This window comes from Danio rerio, chromosome 21 (assembly GCF_052040795.2).
Source record: "Danio rerio strain M-AB ecotype USA chromosome 21, GRCz13ab, whole genome shotgun sequence".
NCBI lineage: Eukaryota > Metazoa > Chordata > Actinopteri > Cypriniformes > Danionidae > Danio > Danio rerio.
In genome coordinates this window covers 35,659,417-35,685,341 of record NC_141041.1, presented here as the reverse complement: position 1 = coordinate 35,685,341, position 25,925 = coordinate 35,659,417, and the positions used below count along the sequence as shown (strand labels likewise).

The window sequence follows — 25,925 nt, the reverse complement described above, 5'->3', positions numbered from 1 at the left end:
TTTAACATAATAAATAAGAAATAAAAATCAAAAATAAAGTTGGACACTTCCATGAACTACAGCTTTAATTACACAGAGTAGAGAAGAGAGGGGCTTCAGGTATCAGTGGTGTAGGACAAAATTATATTATATGGTTCATACACTAGAGAGCTAAGTGCATAGTGTGTAATTGCATAATGTATAGTGGGCCATTTATGATTTGTAAAAGCATAAACAAATAATTTATATGCAAAAAAGGTCACACTTTATTTTGATGATCAATTTGTTGAATTAAAAGGGCACCTAGGTTACTCCTTTTTTCAGATTCAATATAAGTGTTTTGCATCTCTAGAATGTGTCTGTAAAGTTTCAGCTCAAAACACCCTTCAGATTTTTTATTATACCTTTTACAAGATTCTATTTTATACATTTTTGCACCAGGGGGTGGTTTTGTTGTACTGCGCCTTTAAGGCTAGTCCTCCGCCTACCGTTTCTATGTGCCTTTCTGCGTGCCTTAATCTCCTCCTCGGCTGCGTCAGACAACAGACAGGCTTAAAGGAAGATGATCTCACGTAGCATTTGTGAGAAATACTACATTAAGAACTTTAACAATGAGCACACAAAGTTGTTACAAATTTCACGCGCACACACACAAATATGTGCGCACACATACAGAAACACACACATAGCAGCAGACACACACGCACACAGACAGACAGAGCGCATGTTTAGCTTTTCACCCTTTTCGCACAATTATGTGACAGGATACAGGACAATCTCCTCTGCTGTATGGATATCTGTTATGTTATTGTACAAAATAAACCGGATTTAACGTCCACAAACCGGGATTGAAGCGTCTTTCTTTATAATTGTTCTGACAAGCAGCTGTGCTGATGAAGTAAAGCTGAAGTAAATCGCTATACTTCATTACACACGTGCACTGTTTTAAAACATTTTAAACACTTGAAACTTACTCTTGATCACATTTGATGATCCTAGCAAACTGAACAGACCTTTTATTCCCGGTTGCTTTCAGCATGTCTGGTCTTGTTGGTATGATTATACAAGTGACTACCGGGACATGTTAATAAGCGCAACTGTCAATCAATTTGGTGGGCGAGGGGACCGCACTCCTACGTCAAGTTGCGGTCGATCTGAAAACCGCTCTAATTTATCCACCGTTTTTATGTTTTTAAATTGAAAAAAAAAGGTCTGGATGTGTTTATTTCACCTCAATATGATGGTCTATACGCTATATCTACACATATGTCTGTCAAAACAGCTTGAAAAGTAGATTTTTCACCACAGATGCCCTTTAAGTTACATTTCATCAACATGGCAGCTAATACTCATTAGATTATAAGTAGACTGTTAGGTTGGGGTTAGTGTCAGTTGACATGTACTTGCAAAGTCTTAAGTCTTATAATCAGTTAAATGTCTGAAGGAGCAGTATCAACAGATATTAAGCAGACAGTCTACTAATGCTTGAATGGACCATCAAAATAAAGTGTTACCGCAAATAAATACTTAAATGATTTTCAAAAATAAGTTTTAAGGAATAAAATCGACTTCAAAATCAAAGGGTACATTTAGCACAAAAAGTCTATTAAATATAGATGTGGAGCAGCTTTGGATGTGAGTGTAAATTCAAATTTCAATTTTTATTTAACAATGCTCCTGCGGTTCTGCTTAAATTTCTAGTTTCTGACAGTAGACTGCATAAAAGCAATTTAAAAAATGTATTTTGTTTCCAGATTCCTCCAGTGGAATCTGGATATTCTGTTTCCAGAATCACAGTGTTAGACAAATGATGACAGTGCCTTGACTGATAATTTAGTTCCATTGTTAGTCACTGTCAATGTCAAAGAGACCCAGAGAGACATTCTGACAAGCAAATATTGGCTAGCTCTAGCTTAAAGATGAAACATAAAGAACAAAGCATTGCACAATTCAAACTAAAATGGTAGACTCTAAATGCTTCATGTAGACTGTCACATCTTTAAATAAATTTAAAGTCACTTAAATAGTTTAACAGGTTTTACTGTACACTTTATTTATATTGCACTATTAAATGCTTTAACAAATCACACAGTGTAAATTAATGTAAATTATACCCGCTCTTTTAAACTTAAAATGCTCTTATACACAATTTCTTCCATTGAAATTTAATAAACTTAAAACAAAACAATGTTAGTTAAGGGGTTTGTACGCAAATGCAATATTTTCCCTTTCTTAGCTGCATTACTAACCAAAACAAATGGATAATAAAGCTCCATATTAATTTTGACCTAATGATGCGGATGCTAAATAATATGGCCTAAGAATATAATGGATTTGAGATATGCACAATAGCACTGATTTCAACATCAGTTCTTATTTCAGCAGGCTGGAGCATCTTTTATGGACCAGGAGCGTAAGTAGAAGTGCGAGAGAGTTAAGGAAGGTAATAATAACCTGGCTGACGTCCATGCTGGAGTCACAGCTGAGAGGTCTGACTGCAGTCAGGTCATTGGTCTTTATCAGAGTGGAGATAATGCCATTCTGATCCACTTTGCGTATCATTGTAGCATCCACAAAGTACATCAGGCCGTTCTTATCCAGTGCGACTCCTGCAAGAAAGAGCCGACAGTGAATAAAAACTCAATACTCATGCATGACAGAACTTATATAAGATATGTTAAAATAGTATTCCAAAAATGTAGAAAACATTCACCTGGTCGCTAGAGGAAGGACAGTTTAAATGTAATAATTATAAAGGAGGATCAAAACAGTTGAATAATCATGCAAATTTTCTTTTTAAACCAGTGAAGAGGCTATATATGGTTAATACAATAAGAAGTGACAGCCGGTTCACCCACTCACATCAAATAGTGCTTATTTTTATTTTTTGAGAAGGAAGAAAAATCTAGGAGTGTAAAGAATAAGAGGTCCTATGATTCTGTTGGACGAGTTCTAATCTTTGTGCTGAAGTTGTCAATCTGAGGAATTAATCCATCGATGGAAAACCGACGACAATTTGTAACGTTTTAATTCAGTGTCTAATTTGTATGAACTCGTATAATCTCATTCCTACAATTTAGTACAATTTGCTCTTCCACCAATGACAGTTAAGTTTAGGGGTGGGATTGGGTGATACGTATACTTTTTAAAATCGTAAATTTTCATATGACTGAAGTAGTCATGAGCGGGTATAAGATTCTGACTGTATGATAAGCTTGGATAAAAATAAAACGGTTTCACAGTATCACAGATTGTAACTGCTCTAAAAAATATTCTTTTTAAATATCTGGGTTAAAAACAAAAACTTTTTTCCCCTTTGAACACAATTTATTTTATTTTGAGAAACATTTAAAATATTTTGAAAGAATAAACATGTTAGGCTAAATAAATTATAAATTAATTATTGACTTCTGCTGTCTTTATTTAAAAAACAGATTTTTTTTTAGAGTTTAAAACAGCATCTTTAGATGTATTTTCTGCTGCAGATACTGTTGTCCAAAAAACATAAAAAAAAAAAAAAACGTGAATAAAAAAATCGTACACATACCTTAGGAACGGTATTGCGGTATTAACGGTATTAATTTTTACTATTTTGAAACCTTGACCTTTTCAAACTGTGTTGTATCTTGAAAACGGTTACGACTCATGCATAAACTGAACTTGTACGATTTAGCACTGACAAAACATAAAATAGTTCCATTTCCTCATGAGACCAGGCTGAGACAACAGTGTCCGACTGGTCACTACAGATCATCTACACTCATCATACCCTCAAGTCTACCTGGTTTCTGCTGGTTGAACTTACTAACACTTTCATATGAAAGTACTACATCATCATTATTGCATTGTAATCTCTAGATCTACCGCATGTGTCATCATAAAATTCGGTGTTTGAGCTTGTATGAATCAAGAACACTTGCACTAAATAAATGTCATCTAAATAAATATACTAATGCTTCGGCAAGCTGCAAAATCAAAATATAACTTGTCTATACACATTTGATATTGTTCTGCACAACTGTGATACAGTTCCTTGACCCCATTTAAGACAGAATTACATGATACAATTGTTTTCATTATGTTGTTCAGTCTCGCAAACTTAGAAATCATAATTTGCTTGAACTTATAACATTTAAGAGGTCATTATACATAATAAGAAAAGTAGAGTTAAATGTAGAAAGGCCAACAGAGATCTACACAGAAACAAATTATAAGAAATCAAGATTATGTGCAGAGTCAAGTCTTTGCATTGATTTTCTTCTGATCTGAACATTAGGAAACAGTGAAAAAATGTATTTTTAGTGAAGGTCCAGGCTACGTTAGAAGGACGAAATTGGCATTTCGTTTAATAAATTTTTCCATGGATTTGTTTACAAACTAGACACAATTTGATGCTGGATTTTCAGAAAGATTGAAAGTTAGACAATGGTCTACTGCCTGTATTAGATTTGGTATTGGAATAGGATCAAAGCTGCCGCACAATACAAGTATAAATAACTGTTTTTATGACATGTTCATTATAATTGTTTTGTTTATTGTTATTTGATATGTACTGTGTATTTATAGGCTTTAACATATGACTAAAAATCTATTAGTCTGTGAAGGATGTTTGTATCAAACAAACATGCAGATGTCTGCAGAGGTCCAGCTGTATGTTCAAACATTTGTTATTTTTTAAATATTGCATGCAAAATCGTTAATCAATCATACCAGTTGGTAGGGCTGCACCATATTGGAAAAATGTGATATTGCGGTGTTTTATTTTTCTGCGATTACATATTGCTATATGAATACATTTTCACAGAAACTGAATAATCACAACGAGACAATTTGTCTTATTTGTAGTCCATATATCAGCAAATTCAAGTTCATCAAAGGTCCATTCTTTGTACGTGGATTACTCAATTAGCTGGATTTGGTTATTGACAATTTGACACAATTCAGGATCGTTTATTCTTCAAAACTCATCAAAGAGATGGTGTCATAGCAACAGTTCTGGTAGCTTAAACCTGCTCGGGAGCAGGCTTATTTCATATAAACAGGATTAGATAGGTCTTTTTAAGCAAAGGTAATACTTAAAGTATGTAGCGAATGTTGATATTTTCTTACAGTAGTAGTAATATGCACTTGGGAAAATAGTAAAATAGTTGTATAATTAAAACTTATGCAATCTACACTCCTACACTTTACTATTTTAAGGTACCAGATATTGTACAATCTGTGTATGATAATAAACATGCACAATATTCGACTTTTTAAAATTTTTTTTTAAGGAATAATAATTTAGCTGTCATGCACGTTTAGACAGCTAATATGCAGGTGATTTGATGCTTTGCAATAGTTGTAGACTGAAACTTTACTGATATCAAAATGCATTTTTTTTTGTAAAATTTATTCACTACTTTTTTTTTTCAATTTGCATATCGCAACAGATTACACAATTACAGAATAATAATCATGTAGGCACAGCAAACTTTTTACCCGCTATTCTCCCTCCCAACAACCCATTCCCTTAAAAAAATAATAATAAAAAATATAAATAAATAAACAAATAAATGAATAAATAAAATAAAAATAGATAAAGAAATAAATTTTGATGCAAAACTATTTCAGCAGCACACAACAAAGGTGGAACTTTATTGCGTATCATATTGTACAAACAGTTAACTATGAATTTTATATAACTTTGCTCATATGGATAATTGAATATTAATCCGATGATGTCATTACGCTGCTGTCCCGTCAGCCAATCGTTGGATTGCTGATCATGATTTCAAGGATCACTAGATTTGTCCTTCAAAAAATGTGCAGCAATCTCAGATCAGTTCATCCAGACATTTTAATCTGATTCGCAAACTTGTTTGAAGAACCAAATTAGCCAGAGATAAATTATCAAGATTAAAAGATCCAGGATCTGCCCAATCATCTTCCATCATTTAAGCGAGGTACAAAGAACTGACCCCAAGTAATATTATTGTTCTGTAGCTCCTAGTCAACTATTGTCCAGCAAACTAATTCAGACTCAACAGTGCATATCTTGCAATGTGACTATTGCAGATGAGCCCACTGTGATATTGATGCTGAAATTATATGTGCAGCTCTACCAGTCGGTTTACTACTTATCTACAAACTCTCAACCCTATATAAATGTTGTTCTGATGAGGATGAAACAGAAAAATCGTCCATTACCTTTAAATTAGGATGATATTTGATGTAAATACCTTGATAACACTATAGGTTGACATTAGAGAATACTACGAAAAAAGGGAAGTTCGTGACCTTTTAATTTCTTGTCTATAAATCACTGCTGACTCCCTGAAAGAATTTCACTGCTTCCCAAGCATCTGATTTAGTTGCCTCCCTCTCCAACAATCCCAGGAGAAAATGTGTTTTTAAAGGCAAAATAATTAGTAGTCTGTGTGTGTAGGAGCAATGACCTGGAAAAGAGTTAGGCGCTGCTCTGCTCGACTGCTACAGTTTGATTCCTGCTGTCATGGTGATCATGTCAGAGTGTGTTTTATTCTGAGATAAGAAGGCCGAGTCGCTCTCTGAGTGCAGTCTGCTAACCTCCCCGTCTCTCTTTACTTTCTGTGTCATTTATTTTCCTCACATCAGAGGGCCATACTGGGCTTTAAGAATGACGTCTGGAGTCTGGAGAATCACAGGTTACTGAGGTTTGTGATAGCGTACAAAATGACAACCCCGGTAACTGTCTACGGGATTAAATAGTAACGGTTTCTCGCTTCATGGGAAATAAAGGTGTCACAGTGTGGAAATGCCCGTTTGTCTTGTGTTAAAGCTAACTTTAGTCTTTGATGTAATATATAGCTGCAAAATTAATTGTTAAAATTGAAGTTGTCTAGGTTCTAGTGCAAATATCTACAAATTATTAATTCAAGAAGCATTTTCTAGACAAGCATAAAATTGTCTTGTGTTCAGAAATAATGAGTAAACATTAGAGACTTTTCATTTAAAACAAGAAAAATGATCTGCCACTGGGATAAGCAAAATGATCTTATTCAACGTGGAAACGATTATTTTGAAAAAAAAAATAAAAAAACTCTTTCCGTTAAACAGAAATTGGAGGGGATAATAATAATTTTGACTTCACTTCAACTGTATATATACAATTATTTTCCTCCCTGTAAATAAGGAAAGGGAAATAAATACAAAAGAATAAAAATCTTAAACAAACTGCAGTGTTTTCTCCAGAATTTTTTCCAGCTGTGGCGGCAGGTCTTTTACACAAATCTACCAACTACCAATGGGGTTATTTCAATGACGAATGGAGAAATGATGTGAGTGCAGTATTACAAGTTGAGATCATAGTTATGTAATACGAGCATGCGAATCTCTTTGCATGCTTGCCGATTTTCTCTTCACAAAACTTCTTGCACGCCCTCAAATATTCGCTGTTCAAGTGCAGATCTTCCTGTGTGTTTTCAAATAAACTCTGCTGAAGTGCGATTTAGTGCGTTTATGTAACAAGTATGTTTCCAACATTAATTCAATTTGCTAGAAATATTTATGAATGTCTCCAGTAGACCTACAGAGTGGCATTGATGCACCCTGAAGTGAAACGGCTATAAACTCAAAATAAGCAAAATAACGTCATTGTACGCAGAACCTTAGACTTTTATCTATAAATAAATGAAAATTATGGAAACTGTGTTCATCTTAACTAAAAGCTACGTCGTGTTTGCTGGCTTCACGCATCACGCACCTGTCAGTCAGTCAGACTGTCTGTCAGCACGTAACCTTAAAGGGTTAAATAAATAGCGCACAGCACTATACGGTTACAAAAAAGTTTTAATGCGCTGTAATAATTCACTTACCTATTAATGCATTTTAATGCGATTTATAACCCGCTATTAAAAAACCAACAACAAGAATGACTGAATGTTTTGAATGAGAAGCTGTAATGTAGCCAATGCGGGATAAATTTTGGTGTGGCGCCCCACCATGGCAGAATTAATGTATTGGAAATAATGAAACTGCTTTAAGCATCTTCACTGTTTGTAAAAAAAAAAAAATAATTATAGCTACAAAAGTTTTTCAGTCAATAGCAGTGAGTGATTTTGTCCTTTTGATTGACTAACGGCAGCAGGAATATTGCACGCTGTCCCTTTAGGAGCAGAGTGGTTCTAATTTATGGTTTCACTTTCACGTCTTTTGATTCTCAACTTGTTTTTTATTACAAAATGAGAGTTAATATGGACAATTACTGAACACAGCGTTTTGAGAGCATACACAACAGTATGCAAACTCTTTCGTGCTTTTAAAAACATGAATGATTTGATTGTAGATTTACAAATGATGCGCATCCCATGCTGCATTACAGAACATGCTTTTAGTCATTTTCACTTGAAACTGAGCTTTGCAGAGCAACAAATGTGTGCGACTGGAAAGGGGTGGTATATGATGCAATAATCTTTTTATATTGATTAATACTTTTTTATAATCGTTTAAAGCCAAAATTTAAATTGAAACAGAATTTTGATTAATTGCACAGCACTATTGTACTGTAGTGAACACTGCTCAATAGACCACCACTCAGTAGAAATGGCCATTATATAATAAAAGTTTTCTAAAAGTTAAATTACAACAAATACCATTGTGTTATTGTTGTTATTTTGCTCAGTTGTCTATTCAGAACTGTGATCTACATGTCAAGGGATTTACGGTGGAAACTATATGAAACCTTTTGCTAAAGCCTGGCACAAAAAATTTTCTTTTTAAGGTTAGTGTATTTATTGTGCAAGTCCCTGTCAAATAAACTAGTAAAAAAAAATATAATAACAGTTATTCCTTCATTTTAAACAAAACATTTATGTTTCTCAGTTCATCCAGAATAAAGCAGCTCTATAGTATATCATTTGCACCGAATCCAATGCATAGAATGAGAAGAAAGTCTTATTGCTTAAAAAATTGCATCACCTCTCGGGCTCATTAGTGTGGCTTCCAACGCCTTGCCTCCATCTCCACAACGAGCCTCATCGAACGGGACGCACTGCTCCCCGGTCCCTGCCACAACCTGAGCATTATCCAGCAAGGGCCGGGCCCCGTTTAGAGAGCGAACCCGGTAGATCTGCCGAGAGTTAGTGTCTGACAGGAACAGAGAGCCTGACATTGGATCCACCGCCAGGTAGTACTTATGGCTTGGACTGTTGCTATGGAAATAGGGCAAATGAGAGAAATGTCTCTTAATAAAATCCTCTGACAAACAGCACGGTTACCTTGGTGAACATGATTAAATGTGAACAGTTCAATGCTGGTAAAGTAATTGGAGCTCAAAAAAGAAACCACTTCGATATAAAAGAAAAGTGGAATTCTGGTACATTAAGTGAGCTGTAGAAAACATGCAGAGAAGAAAAAGTACAGTGAAAATAGCACATGCTAAGGGTGCACACAGGAATATTTTTACATTATTTTTTTGAATTACCTGTGTCTCAAATCCTTGTTTCTTCATAAAAGCAGGAAAACAGGAGAGAAACAAAGACATCAGTTAAAAATCTATATACATACTTTTTGATATTAATATACTAAAATAATTGTATTTACTTTCCCAATAAAAGTCTGCATTTATAAATACACGGTCATCCCAAATATTTTTATTTTTATACTTGATTGTTTTTCCCCCACTAAACTAAAGCCCAAATCCCAATTCTACCCCTTAGCCCTTCAGCTTATAATGTGAATGCACAAAACGAGGGGTAGGAGTGTCCCAAATCTCTTTATCTTGAAGGTTAGGGCTAGGGTTAGGGTTAGGGCGTAGGGGAGGGCAGGGGTGCTCAACCCTGTTCCTGGAGATCTACTTTCCAACAGATTTCATTTACAAAACATTTCAAACACACCTGCCTGTAGTTATTAAGTGCTGTTCAGGTCCTAATTATTTGGTTCAGATGTGTTTGATCAGGGTTGGAGCAGAACTCTGTAGGAAGGTAGATCCCCAGGGATAGTGTTGAACACCACTGGCTTAGTGGAAGGGCTAGATACCCCTTGAAACAAACTTTTCAGGACCATACTCGAAACCAAGGGTTACGAAAGTTTCCTAGAATACACCATCTACATTGGCTGCACATGGAAAATTTGCATCTATAATGCATAATAATAACTCCTGTATAGCAGTCTCACAACATTTTGTCACTTGACACTTGATGACACTCGAATTCCCTGTCAGAAAAGTCTAGTGGCTGGAAATGAGCTTTTTACAGTGTCTGCTATACAGTTAATGTTGTTTTTGTGTGTTTACATAGATGAATATGGCCAGGGTGTAAATGCACAGTACAGTTACAATCTTTTTGCCACTTTATATCATCGTGATAGCATGATATCGTTGCCTTCAGTGATTTCCTGAAGATAAATACTAAAAAATAATGCAACTCGAATAACTACAGCAGTCATGATCGTTGATCTCGTATGTAAGAGATTGCAATGATATTTGATGGCATGTGCAGGTGCTGTAGTGCTGTCCCATTTCTTAGGGGTAAATTTTGAAGCCCTAACCCTAACCCAAGGGGAAGGGGAAGAGGTAGGGGTACAAAAATAGAATTGTGATTGGAATTGTTATTCATTAGAGCTGTGCGATTAACTGAATCACAATCACAATTTAAAGCGTTTTGAATAGTTAAATCGCAAGAGGCTGCGATATGAAATATATATGTATTATCTAATTTCCCCCACCCAGAGCAAATGTGTGACTGTCTGTGTGTGTGATAGTAGAAAATGCTGTTGAATTGAAAGGGCACACTTTTGTTCTACCCAATCAGAATTGTACAACTGAACTATGCGGAACGCCCACTATAAAAAAAAGAAGAAGAAGAAAACAAACAAGAAAGTGCGGACAAGTGGGATGATGGTGTCTGCTTAATATCAAAGAGAAACAGCAATGGATAATATGGGAATGTTTTGTTTTCAAAGTCATAGACACCATAAAAAACAGGTCATTTTGAATAGCGGTCCCAGAATTGTTGCCAAGACTTGCAGATTATTGAGCTGAAGCTTTACTAAAAAATTAAAATGGCAAATCAAATTGCAATTGCAATATCTGTCAAAAATTATTATTATTTTTTTTAAATGGCAGTTCGATATTTTTATTTTTATTCATTCCTCAGTAAATATAGGCAATATATTTTTGTATATTTAAACAAAACAGATTTATTAAACAGATATATTTAATAAAATATTATTTTAGTTATTTTAATCAACAAACATATTTAGAAATATTTAGAAACATTTTAATTCAAGCAAAATATAGAAATACAAATTACAAGAAACTAAATTTCAACTAAATTTTTCAATTTTTGCGTCTCTTGATTTTTCCTCTTTCATTAATTTGTATTTAACATTTTTCTATAACATAGGTTTGGGTGTCCTGGTTTTTGAACCGTTATCATAAGTTATTTTTATAGATAAGCTCCAGATTTGGACTAATCTAATGTATGTGCACAAACATAATATTAAAGAGCTTCTTATTAAAAATATTCATTTAAAAAATAGATTTGTGAGGGGTGTACTTGTATATGCTGAGCACTGTATATATTCATTCATTCTTTTTCTTTTCAGCTTAGTCCCTTTATTAATCGGGGGTCGCCACAGCGGAATGAACCTCCAAATTATCCAGCATAATTTACGCAGCGCATGCCGTTCCAGCTCCAACCCATCACTGGGAAACATCCACACTCACTCATTCATGCACATATAAGGACAATTTAGCCTACTTAATTCACCTGTAACGCATGCCATATGAACGGGATAGAATCAAAGTATACAGTTATTTTATAGAAAACAGTCAGTTTTTAAAATAAGACATTGTAATTGTTGGTACAAAAAAATAAATCTGTAGTTATTGAGTTAATTTTTTAAGCTCGGGTTGTAAGGTTGTTGTAGTCTTGGCAAAATAACATGTTTTATTTATTTTAAACTTGTGTGTTATAAGCGACTTGCATGTTTATTCTATCATTGTTCCAATGTAGGCTTTCCAATGCGATACTGGAAATTTGGCTTTGCGATTCATTTTAATAACTTTATAATACACTAAAATAAATATTGCAAATTCTTATACAATTTCCCAATATTACTTTTTTTCCCTCTATTTTTGGACAAAATATGTGTTGTTCATTCTATTCACTGTATTCTTAAAGTTTTTTAAGTATGCAATATGATTTTTTATTGTTGATCGTTAAGGCCTTTCTTCTTAGTGAAACTTAAATAAAATCATGCATTTTTTTTATTTATTTGGATTTGAATAGCAGAATCTCATTATTTAAAAGCTGTACTCTGTAATATGTTTGATCAGTATCTCTCAACCACGTTCCTGAAGGACCACCAGCACTGCATGTTTTGGATGTCTCCTTTCTCTGTCACCAGCAATGCATGTTTTGGATGTCTCCTTTCTCTATCACACACATTACAGGTCTTTCAGTCTCTGCTAATGAGCTGATGATCTGAATCAGGTGTGTTTGGTTATGGCGACCAGGAAAATGTGTGGGAATGTGGTTAAGAAACACTGTTTTAGATTACAGAAAATGCATCATACTTTATAAGCGGATCCCACCAGTTTTACCTGAGCTCCAGTACAGCTGTGGTATTGAGAGAGGGATACACTCTCCGCACAAAGTTAAGGTCACCCACATACAGGTTGCCGTCTCCATCACAGGCTACAGCCATCGGTGCCAGCAGCTTGTTGCCCTCTGCCATCCCACTGCAGCTTGGGCATGAGATGCTGCGTCTACGGCCATTACCCATAATGCTGTTGATGATGGGCGGCTGTTGCTGAGAGAGAAAGATGTTTTCACCGCTGCCCTTATGAAGGATTCCTGTGTGAAATAAATTAAACACTGTCACCAAACGCAATTGAGTGAGATTTCAAACATGACATATTTCTAATGGTCTTTACACGCACAAATGTGATGCTTAAATTAAAGCATCAATTTCTACGCTGTGACATATTTATTGCATTTCCTGATCAATAGCGTGAAACCAGCAGTCATTAAAGACCTCATAATCATCAATAACAACCAAAAAAAATGAGCTGGTCCCTTAAACACACCGAATTTTACCCTAATACTGTGATAAAATTATAAGCAATGATGAATGTGCGTGAAATGAGCAACATTAAGCAGGAAGCGTGTGTTATTTTATAGTCCACTGGCATGCTCTTCATCTCTGCGTCCTTATTTGACTTCCCACTAGATGAGCTCCAATCACAATAAATGCTTTTTTCCCTTTCTTTCTTTCAAAACAAATCTTTTGAAGGAAGGATTCAAACCTTTGGAAGGCTAAACTTGGTTGTTGTAACAGCCTGAAGATAAACAGGTGTTGGAAACCACACAGTAACCTCTAAACTATAATGGTGCTTAAAACCAACACATTTCTCACAGTATGAGTCAGTAAAAGATTTTTCTTTTCTTTTCTTTTCCGGCTGCAGGTATCTGTAGATGATGTTTTTTTGTTATCAAATGTATTTCACAAAAACAATGTGTTTTAAAGAGCCCCTATTATGGGTTTTTGAAAATGACTTTCAATGCAGTATGTAACAGCTCTAAGGCCCTGTTTACACTGTCAGGTCTTGATGCCCAATTCTGATTTGTTGCCTATATCTGATTTTCTTTGTCTGTCCGTATACACCTTCTTTTTAATTGTGACCCATATCCAATTCATGTGTTTACACTTGCCATACAATTAACGATGTCGCGCATGCATAAAGGCGTGTTCTAGCATCTGTGCCACACTAGCCAGTAGCCACGATGGAAGAAATTGTCTTGTTTTTAGATCTGCGGAATATCCAAAGTGTAGTATAAGCAGTGAATGGTTGAGTCCAGATTTACCCCACGCAGTTTATGTAATAGTATGGCCCTGATGTGTGTGTGCGTGTGTAGTTGGAAGATGTAGCTTTTGCCTGTATGCGTACTGGTGTTGGAGAGAATAAAGTTGTTCTATGTTTTAGCCCGCAGTGCGTGTATTAATAGCGACAAAAAGCAAATTTTACAACACTAAGTTTGCCCAACTTAAAAAATGATTTTGAGGTGGAGGAGGTGGGAAAGGGCCGTCATCGCAGCTTGCGCTTATGGTTTATATGCTTTATGATGTCCTCCACCATTCAGAGGAATTTGTGGGTACGAGAGAGATCTCATGTCTGGTGGGAGCAAATTGTGGCGACTGACCACTTTCCTCCTCCGTGTTTCCTCTGTTGTTGTTGTTTACCGCATTGGTACTGTATATCCGCACGCTTTTCCTTCTACGTCATTAAACCGCGGAGAAGCACCACATTGTCGCAAGTTTAATGATGTACAGAATGGAATGCCTCAATAAATCCGATCTGCCTGTTTACATGACAGTCGCATTGTCACATATCTGATCTATATCTGATTTCTTCCCACATATGAAGGAGGCCTAAACTGATCTCTGAATATCCAAATGCATGCATTTTTTCAGTGTTTACACAGTTATAGAAAAGATCAGATCAGTGTCACATATGAGCAAAAAATCGGAATTGGGTCACATTTAACTTGCAGTGTAAACAGGGCCTAAGTGAAGTGAAATATCTAGCTTAAATAAGGCTTAAATCTAAATATGCACTGGTTTAAAACTGTTGATTCATTTATAAAATAGTCGACTGTTTAAAATAGTCGAGTGTTTATATTTGTGTTTATATTTATATCAGAGTGTTTATTATTGATTAATAACAAAAAAGTCGACAGCAGCAGGAATATCGTACACTGTCACTTTAAGAATAGTGCGGCTGTGATATGGTTTCTCTTTCACGTGTCTTTTGATTCTCAACTTGTTTGTTTATAAAACAAATTAGGGTTAATATGAATAATCACTAAACACCGCGCTCTAACACAAATGTTCATGTATTTGACCATTAAAGTGCTACAAGTGCACACACACACACATGCTACCTGTTTGAAGCTAAGCACGGCGCACACACACACAACAGCACGTGCTTTTTCGCACTTTTAAAAATATGAATGATGTGCATCCTGTGCTGCAAAAGTTACATTACAGCACATACCTTTAGTCATTTTCACGTGGAACTGAGCTTTGCAGAGCAAAATGTGTACAACTGGAAAGGGGGTGATATGTGATGGAATAATCGTTTATCTCGATTAATGGATTTTCATAATCTTTAAAAGCCAAAATCGAAATCGGATTTTCTATTAATTGCACACCCTACTTAAATGCAATTAAAATGGTTGCATCCTTGTTTTATCTAGCTTTCAAATTATGCATTTAATTGTGTTTTGTTACTTGTTACCGCCCCACGTGGCTTGGAGTGTATCTGGTTAACACTTTATATTCACATATCGTGTCTAAAGCCATGTTAAAGACACAACGCGTGCCGCTTTCTTTACGGATTTAAATGCACTTGTGATTCTCTGCCATTTGTCATTGCTATGGCCACCGTCAGCTGTTCCTATACACAAGCAGTGGTCAAGTTTTAAAAATAGTTCAGCTTTTGCCACTGTGTGGATTCATACTGAATGTGCGTCATTGTTAAGAATAGCAATATGCTGCTGTTTAACTGCATTGCTTTAATGTACTGCTGCATTGGGCTCACACATACACTCCACACACTGAATACTTCAAAATTGTTGATAAGCCTTGGTGGTGTTTCTCTCTTGTCTTGCTCTGAACGCAGTCGACTAATTGCAACAAACTGGGTTATTGGACCAATCAGTGCAGATTAACATCGCTGCAGAATTAAGAATTCTAGACTTTTTTATTGCTGTATTTTTATTATTCAACTGTGTAAAATATCATTTGTATTTCACTTTCTATTAATCAAGCACTGCCTATTTTGTCTTTCCAACTTTACAGAATAGTTAAATAATATGATGGCTGTCAGACAGATAAAAAGTGTTTTTGTTTTCTGATCAGCATTTAATGAGAATGAAAAATCATTTATGTAAATTCTGATATTTTAACAATATTATTAGTATTATACCCTTTTGCATTATTCGACTACTTTGCAGCTGACTGAAACCCAAAATGCCGAAACCCAGAGCATGCTCTCACTAGAAAACCTTAATTACCCACAAAGAAGAAACCAGAAAATCGGATTTCTGTTGACCTTATTCTTCAATGTGGAAGTGCGCTCATTTTTGTGATTGTTTTAGAACTTCCGATTCAGTTGCCTATGCAAGAAATGAATAGGATGGAAGGGTCAAATTACTAGTTCTACAAACATGTGTTTGCATGATATACAGACAAAGCAGAATGCAAATGCAAGTAAATAAAGTCTCAAGCAAAAAAGATTCAAATGGCTGTGCTCGTACTCAAAGAATAAGGTGAATAATCCATAGCTTTGCTGAATAAACAGAAGATTTAACTGCTTTCCTGTTGTGACAATCACACAACTACATTAAATTCTCTAACAGAAAGTGTTTATTTCTAACTTAAGTTAAGAAGTGTTGAAGCATGTTTTTAAGTTAAAACATTGTAGTATTTTCACATGCTTTTTAAACTCTGTGTTGTAATTGCTACTCCACCTCAAAGCATGCGCTAGAGATCTACTAGATCTGGCTTTACTGACATAATGCTTATGAAACTTGCTCTAGAAAACAGTAATAATAAGGTCCAGTTTGGTACATAAGTGCATAATTGACTTGATTTAGCTTCTCGTAGACCATTTCAATGTGGTCATGGCATTGGCCCATGAACATTTCTTGCTTGTTATCAAACTATTTCATAACTGTAACAAGAGGCAATTCAATCATAACTTAATGTTAAAAAAGCTACCATAACATTATTTCTCAACATGTGGCTCTTTTTTAGATTCTCGGAAGCTACAGAAATAAAAAACTGTAAAATAATGGTGATTTGCTTAGCACTGACCAATGGCAACAGATGCTAACAGGTTAACACACTGATTCATCAAAATCTGACAAAGTGTCTGCTGCTGTAGGTCAGCATCTGTCAGTGTGAGCTGCCTCTATAAAAATCCAATAAAAACTCTCACATTTAATGTATTTCTATGACTGATGATTGTTGTCATTTGAGAGTCCCCCTACTCTTCCAAAATTAGTTTATTAACTTCAATATGAAAAGGTGTTTCGGTATCGTACCGCTGCGGACGTTCAGCATGTGGTGTTTGTCCAGAGACCAGCTGCCCAAGTTTGAGGGGTTGAGCTCATATCCCTGCAGCACAGCTGTCCTTTTCTCCCACAGGAGCTGACCGGGACACGTCTCATACTCGTACCCCACAGAAACTATAGAGAGATTGACAGATGGAAAGAGGGATAGGAAAGAAATGTGAAGAATGAAGGCAAAAATGACAGAGAGGGAAGACACTTAGAGGAAGAGCAAAGCTGTGCTATCTTAATTAAACACTCCATCACCGAGCGGGGACATATCAATTCATTAGCTCACAGGAGGAACTTGCCGCTGGCATAGACCATAATGGATGAGAGACAGGCAGTCTCATTAAACTCCAAAACTATCTGTGTTTTGGAGCTCAATTTAAGAGAAGACGCTGGGGAACAGACAATGGCATTGACAAGAAACAAGATAACAGCTGAAATACACCTGTTTCCTGACATGACTCCATATCCAACTTACCCAATGCTTCGGTCAAGCCATGGACCCTCTGCCTGTAGGCATCAGTCTTGTCCCAGATATAGGTATATGCCAGGTTAGGAGAGGCATGGAACCATTTCTGGAGGAGATGTCCCTCCACGGCCACCATCAGGTGCACTTTGGCCAGGCTGAGAGGCACTAGAGCTGGGGTCATAATCACTTTGAGCAGTGAAAGGTAGCCTGAGGTCCTGGAGCTTAGATAGCAGAGTTTCAGACTGGTGCCAGGGATCTCCACCTGCTCATGGAGGACCTGGACAGTGCAAAGAAGGGAAAAGTGGGTTATACATGGGCAGCTAGTAAGAATGTGCAGAAACTCTTACTCTCTGGGCCTCAAACGGCTCAGTAGTGATTGAAGCTATAGTCTGAGGTCTAAGTGAATGATGATAAGTTATGTATTGGTGCTGTTATCTGGATGAGAGTGAGGTTAAAGGAAGGTGGGAGGGGGGTTCACACCAAATGCAGAACTCTCATGATTAAATTGCATGCAATGTCAGCATACAAATAGTAAATAGAGGCAACCTAGGCTCATTCTGGTTACGTATCGCAGTATACATTTCTGGAGAGAGCAAAATATGTCCCAATTTTTTTTTTGCAGTTTTTGTTTTCGCTATTCCACCAGAGGCCGCTGTGTACGCTTTTTCAGATCTCAAAATTTCTCTCGGAAGTGCCATTTGTGCATGCTGTTCTCACATAATTCCACCAGAGGCTACTGTCGATTGACTGACGGACTGACCAAATGACTGTTCACCACCTCCCCCTTCCCTAAACCCAACCAATAGTGTTTTAAAAAGCACTAATTGACACACCCACCCTCTTCCCCAGAAAATGAAAAGCCCTTACGGCAGCCAGAATTTTACCACATTTTCAGATTTTACCACATTTTCACCCTATTTTTTACGGGTTTATTTAATTTTTTAGTTTGACCGCTTTCTGGATCTGTCTTCACTCAAACACATTTGTCATGGTCATCTTAGTATCTTGAATAATACCATTGTTTTTTTTTTTTAAGAAAAAAATTTCTTATCTTAACAGTAGTTTCCAAAAGCCCAAGCAAAACCAAGGCAGAACACCCCAACGCAAGTTACGGCTCTTTGACTTGGTTTTGGTATGCTTTAATTAAGTTTTGGTTCTCTGCCTTTGTTCAGTTGCACGTCAATATGATGTTACTGTGAGCAGCCTGAAATTACAATATTCTGCCTTTGTTTTACTGTCATACTTTATCATAAATAGGCTAACAATCTACAACATATAAAACACTGCAAAAAAGCAAAGACTACAAATTCTGAGCAAAAAAAAAAAACTTAAATAATCTAAAAAAGTTTAGGAACACTGATATACAGTCTAGATAACTAGGTCATACCTATGGTATTAAAAAAAATATAACTTAAAATGAATGCAAAAGTAGTATAACATTACAATACAGAGACAAAAATAATATTGTAATACTGTAAACAATTATTTTCAAATTATAAAAACTAAATATGTATGTATTACATTTTGTTAGTAATTTGCAAATGCAACCAAAGCACAGGATATCAATAAGTAAATGGCTGTAAATAACTGCCAATCATCCAAAATAAATAGCATGATTACTAGACACTACAGGTGTTGCTGTTTTTGTAAATGTTGAGCAGCAATGATGATCAAGTTACTGCATTTTGCCTTGGCATGACTAATCAGTTTTTGCATACAATCCAAAGCCAGAAGACAGTTACTTTAAAATAGGGGTCAAATGTCAAGTTTGAGCTCAAAATTTTTTATGTATATAAATGTTATTACTAAAACATGTTATTGCCAATTTTACAATGTCCAATCTATGATTAATTTGTCTGAGCAACAAAAAAATCTTTGAAGTCATTTTTCTCAATTCAACACTTGAGATAAGGTCTTTTGCCTTTGTAGGGCAGAGCTGGTAAGCTAGAAAAGGATCGGCATCATACCGCCCTGTAGTGTTCGTTTGAAAGACCAAATGCAGCCATATGTAGCTCTGGCTACATAATTCCTAATCTCCAAAAACTATATAGGGCTAAGTTTTCAGAACAAGTCTATGATGGGTAGAGGCAAATTTTGCAAAATGCACAGAATTTGTCTCAACTGCTTTGGTTAATAATTGAAATCAATCAAAAAAATTGTGTGAGGGGAAATGTGCCTTGTGTCTGGTTTGAACCCAACATAATAAAGGCCAGCTAATAAGTGCTGCTGAGCTAGTAAATCTCACTCTCTGGGCCTCTCAGTAGCAACTGAAGCAAGAGACTGAGGTTTTAACATCCTCGTGAGCCTGCAAGTAATCTGATGGGTTACATTTGTACCAGGACTCAGATGGAAGTGAGGTTAAAGAGAGGTGAGTGTAACAGAGACCAGTTAGTAAGAGTTGTGCAGGTAAATCACACACCCCTGGCCTCAAGGGGGATGTTACAGGCTGTTGTTGTCTGCATGCTCATCTCCAGAGACTCTAGTTTAAGTGCGGTTTGAGTGGAAAAAGAGGGGCTTACACCAGGGGTGTGCAATCATGCTCCTGGAGAAACAAATTGGAGCTCTAAACAACTCCAATACACTTTCCTGATTTGTCAAATTTGAATAGCTTCATGTGTCTTTAATTAAGGGTTGGAGCTAAACTCTGCAGGACATTGACCCTCCAGGAACAAGTTTAGACACTCATGGGTTAAATGAACAATATTGATCCAACAATCGAATCTTTCCCTATGGATAAAGTCCTGCCCTACATTTAGCTTGTTTAAGAATACATTTCACACAGATGTGCATCACAATAGAGGCTATTGCAACTTCTGTTGTGGTGATGAAATTAATGGTTTCTTGTTAAGGCTGAATGGTTTCAGTCTCAGAGACGAGATCAAAGAAATAAAAAGTATTTGAAAAAACGAATGATTAATGAAAATAGGTATGCAGACGTAAATGAGTCAAAAGGAGTTCAAGACTGAAAATGGAGATTAACAACAAAAGAGCAGACGAGAGTGAAGAGGCAGAGTAATAGAGAATATAAAACGCAAATAAAAAGCCTACGGAAGAGTGGAGTGACCTACTCAAACTCGACAGAAAATGAGATGTGAATAGAATGGTGCTGAATGTGGCACCTGGCTCTCAGGAAGGATGTGTCTCTCTGAAGGGTTAGAGCTGAAGAAGGAGGACAGTGGGGAGGGAAGCACTATTGGATCAGGCCTGACAAAACCGCTCAGGTCACATCTGGCTGTGGGTTTCTCCTCCGTTTGCAGCACCAAAGTGTCCATTGCGTAGAAGCGATTCCAGGGCAGCCACACTGTCCGTTCCTGACTCTGAAAAGGAGCCCGCTCAAACCGCAAGGCCAGAGAGCCTCCGCCATTAGCCACCAGATCAAAACTAGGGACAATAAGCACAGTAAAGGCATTTAGTTGACAAGTAACTCTGCAACTAAAGTTAGAGCCAGCTGTCATTTTAGTATTTGTAGTCTACTATGATAGGCTTAGAGAAAGCAGCAGGGCTTAATTTGTGCCAGGACAAGCCGGATCCGGCCACTCTGAAATCTGATCCTGCACCTCATTTTACCAAACCCCCTCTTCACACGCACCCCGCCCCACCTTGCTCTTCACTTTATTTCACAACTCCCCAACCCTCTTCACTTTAGTCAGAGACACCCCATTCCCCCCGCTCATCACTTTTGCCCGTGACACCTCTTCCCTCTGGTAACATGCCAGATCCGTTACCCCAATCTGTTCCGGGACCTTGCAGTTTACAAATTAAGCACTGGTTAGTACAATAAGGTAGAGATCTGCGTGGGACTAAATTTAGAATCCTGCTCCCGCCCGCACCCGCCAGATTTTAGCCCGAACCCGACCGCTCCCACTTATATTCAGCATTTGATGTCCTGCTGCCCGCCCCACCCCGTTTTCTACCTGCCCTGCCCGATCCCGCTAAAGAGCAGGAGGAGAACAAAACCGAAAACCACTCAGCTATATAGAGTCCAGACAGCCTATAACAAGCTGTCTGTATAAACACACACAAACACACACACACACACACACACACATAAGCACCAAGCGCACACACACACACACACACACACACACACAGTCAAAGCTCTTTCTTAATAGCGCGCGCAATAACACACACACACACATACAAACATAAGCACCAAGCACACACACACAGACAAAGCTCTCTCTCTCTCTCATTCGCACGCACACACACACACACACACACACACACACACCTCTCATTCGCGCGCACACACACACACACACACACACACACACAGCAACAAACAAGCTAAACACAGCATCGCGCTATTTCATTTACACACATACATACGCGTGCTCGTCGGGAGTCGGGAGCGATATTGCTAGACGGCCCGCTCCCGTCCCAAATTTAATCCGTTACCGACCGCTTCCGTGCTTTATTTGGAAATTTATTCCCGCGCTGCCGAAATCTGGTCTCGTCCCGCGGCTGAATGCAGACCTCTACAATAAGGTAACATGTACATGCAAAGTTCCTTATAGTCAAAAGAATGTCTATTGAGGGACCATCAAAATATAGTGCTACCCAAAAAATAAAAATACATCAGGAAAAAGACTTCAGAAGATACTCAACGGCCAAACAGCATCAAATAATGTAAAGTTACTCACGTGCCATCCTGACGAGTCATGGTGTGCCCATAGTGAGGGTACTTCACAAACGTCACATTGACGCCCACCAAAGGAGTGCCATCTGATGTCAAAACCTGACCTCGAATTAGAGATGCCAGACTGCAGACAAGCACATAAACACAGGTGCATTATTATGACGGTAATAAATCATTAATAAATCATGTCATGTAGTCTACCGCAGGACAAGGCAGATGAGGTACCTGGCATTGAATGGGTTGATTCCAGGGATGATGTGAGTGCTGTCTTTACCAACAAGCATCTTGATTCTGTCATAAAAGGAGGGCACTTTCTGGACCTCTGATTGGCTCTGCTGAATGACCTGTAGTGGGTCACGTGATCCACGGCATAGAGGATTGGTCATACAAGAGCTCTGCGTGCAGCAGTCTGGGTCCATGCAGTCAACAAGACCATCTGAGTGGAAAAGATGTCACCACATACACTTTAGGTCTGTAGCATGCATTTCTAGTTATTTGTAAATAAAGCCACATTAAGATTGTCAAAATACCAAAAAGTAGAATACTTGATATAAAGATTCCATATTGTATATTCATTTATTTTAAATACATTTACAGAAAATATTTAAATTAGAATATTTACATATTTCTTAGTCATTTTCCCCCACAAACAAGTCTGATGCTCCTTACTAACCTTGTTCATATTGGTCTCTAAACTGTTTTGGTTATTATGGTTCTGAACTGCTTGCAGCTACATTTTTAAATCTGTTTATTTATATATTTTTGAGAAATTAATTTTGAATTGATTTTACATTTTACATTAAAAAGTTTTGCAAAAACATTTATAATATAAAAAAATATATAAATATAATAAAATGATGATGTCTCAGGTACAGATGACATTTTAAAAAATGCATGCAATCAGCCTTCTGTCTTCATGATAATATTTAGTTTCATGTATGCAGCTGTATTTTAACAAAGCACTGAATTGAGTTTGAACTCATAAATATGCATTGCTATGAAAGACCTGCATTTCTTCCCCACTTTTATTCTAGCATCGACTCGATTCTGCAAGTATCGCCACATTTGCCATATCTAGCACAGATGGCAGATGGTTAAAGCGAGTTCTGAAGTCTCTCTGTTTGCCTGCCATCTTCTTCTCAAAGTGTGTACTTCTGATGAACTCTTCAGTTCAAAACCCTGCTTCGCTTTGATGTCAAGAGAAAGACGGACAAATAATGTGATTTAAAAAAAAACACAATAAGCCCAAATGCAGAACTTCTTAATATTATGGAAATGAAATTGAACAAATCTATTCCGTTGCGATAATGTGCCTGACTGATAGAAGTGATCATTGAATTAAATGATGCTCTAGTTTCACTTTCTCTCCTGGTTTTTACTTTTAGAGAACTTACATCAAAGTCACAGAGGGCATCATTCGCACCCCTGAGTGCTTCTTTTTTTCTGTTTCATCTTTCTTTCTCTCTCTTCCCATCTCTTATTTGCTGTGTATCTCGGTGCGCTGTACATGCACACCTTTTCAACCCTTCTCCCTAAATGGGTCTTTCTTGATGGGGTACAAACTCACAACAAGCGGCTGCTGCCATAGACTTTTGCTCCGTGTTGTTTGGGCTGCTGCTCTGTGATCTCTGAAGCCTCTGTGAAGGTGAAGTAAACCCCCAAACGAAGGGTAAACAAAAGCCAGAAAGACACAGGAAGTTGTGTACATCTAGAGGATGTTTGTCTTTTTTTTTCCTGAGCTGTTTTTTTTTTTTTGTTTGTTTAGCTTGGGCATTGATATCAAACATTTCCTTTTATAAGTTCTTTGCGATCATTTTTGCCATTTAATTCATAAAAAAGTATAGCTGTTATGAAATAAGATACATGAACTTCAATTAAATCAGTAGTTACGCAATAATGTTGTATTTCATCATATTAGTAAATGACAATAGTAAACATGAACTAGCTTCTACTTTTCTACTAAAATACCTCACTAATTACTTCTTTATTACTAACTTAATGTCAGGATTTATGTTTTTGTCAGCTATATTTTGATGATTTTATTGAGGGTCTGTGAAGAAAAGGTCAAAATTATTTCAAGATTTTAATGAAATAATTAAAATATTTTTACTACAACAATTAACTAAAATGGGATAAACTATTCTAATAGTTTATTTAATTATAAAAATAATTATATTTGAATTTAGCCCTAAATTAACAAATACATATTTTACAGTAGCATATATGTGTTGACGCAACAAGTTTGTGGCATCAAAATAATTATATGTTCCTGATGTAATGTCTTACAAGAAAAAAAAAAATAAAATCAACACTTTTTTTGTATCTAACATTACCAATATAGGGCTGTAAATACATTTTTTAACTAAACAATTTGTCCTCCAAACAGTGTCCACAGTGTGTTTTTGTTTATGAAAACAAAAAGACTAAATGAAAATGTAGACTATGTTTTATATTATGCACAAAGTTTGTATTTGATATTGTTTGCTGCTTGTTAACTGAACTTGATGTCCATTCTAAATAATGGACAAGTAAACTACAGAGTAGACGAGTGCTTAAATAGATAACACTTTATTTTAATGGTCCGTTTGAGTATTAGAAGACTGTCTACTTAATATCTGTTGATACTGACATTTGATACAGTCCTTCAACAGACAGTTACCTGACTATAAGAAACTTTTCAGGTACATGTCAACCTACTCTAAACCTAACCCCAACCTAACAGTCTACTTATAATCTAATGAGAATTAGTTGGCATGTAGATGCAATGTAACTTAAATATTACTGAACCGATACCGAATTGTCCACAACTGCGTCGCAGTGCACCGAAGAAACAATTAATTTTGATACCCCTACTATTAAGCAGGTGTGAGTTGGAGCTGGTTGGAGCTAAACTATGCAAAGCTGTGGCCCTCCAGGAATTAAGTTTGAGACCACTGGTGTAAATATCAGAGAATGAGAGAAAACATGACAGAGCAGAGAAAATAAAACCATTTTTGAACAAGAAACAACATCATTTCTTGTATAAAAAAAAAAAGAAAAAAAAAACCTCTCTGTGCTCTTGACTGTTGCAGGAGGGAAGCTGCTCGGTGGCCTGGACTGACTCTGAACATCCACCTGTTATATAATCATTCTGCCTACGGCTAGTTTCAAATCCCTCGCTCTGATTGCTAACAGACACATCACCTTTTCATACGGATGATTGAAGCTGCTCTCTATCCCTCCGTTCAGAGCATCTTATATATTATATCCCCCAATAAACTGCCACAAAGCAGCAGTTGAAATATATATTGACAAATCTCATAGAGTAGAATTGATTCTTTTCAAGTAGGGAGAGGATATCAAAGCATCAATTCATTTAGGCTTTGTGAACTTATGAGGAGCCTGGGAGTTTATGAAGAGCTAACACTTTATTCAATTATAAACCCGAAAACTCAAACGAGGATTATCTGAGGAAACAAATGTTGGGGAACAGGATGACCTTTTATTTTGTTCATGTTAAGTCAAGCTTTATTAATTAGAGCTAACTACGAGTTTATGTATGACTTATGAAGATCTAAATTATTAAGGATTACCACATCGGCATCAAATCAGAAGTGTACCTCATTAAAAGATTTAGTCATGTCTGAATTGCACACATCCTACAGGGACATTCTGTTAAGAGTTATTATTTAATTAAGTTATAAATTAATTCTTTGAGTTCACTTGCAAAATGTTTTTGCATTTCTCACACAACTTTCTTGTTCACTCGAAT

At 36.6% G+C, this 25,925-nt stretch overlaps 1 protein-coding gene across 10 annotated transcripts in view; it reads right to left on the bottom strand.

Annotated features, from left to right (window-relative positions):
* Nucleotides 1–25,925, bottom strand: part of tenm2b (teneurin transmembrane protein 2b) — a 599,580-nt gene that overhangs the window by 15,726 nt on the left and 557,929 nt on the right. For all 10 annotated transcript variants that reach the window (XM_087301398.1, XM_087301400.1, XM_087301402.1 and 7 more), the window contains 9 exons: nt 22,400–22,610; nt 22,179–22,298; nt 20,655–20,916; nt 17,545–17,812; nt 17,052–17,195; nt 12,545–12,797; nt 9,422–9,442; nt 8,917–9,149; nt 2,434–2,588 (listed from right to left, as the gene is read on the bottom strand). In XM_087301398.1, the coding sequence (XP_087157524.1) occupies nt 2,434–2,588; nt 8,917–9,149; nt 9,422–9,442; nt 12,545–12,797; nt 17,052–17,195; nt 17,545–17,812; nt 20,655–20,916; nt 22,179–22,298; nt 22,400–22,610 (1,667 nt within the window). The remainder of the gene's footprint in view (nt 1–2,433; nt 2,589–8,916; nt 9,150–9,421; nt 9,443–12,544; nt 12,798–17,051; nt 17,196–17,544; nt 17,813–20,654; nt 20,917–22,178; nt 22,299–22,399; nt 22,611–25,925) is intronic.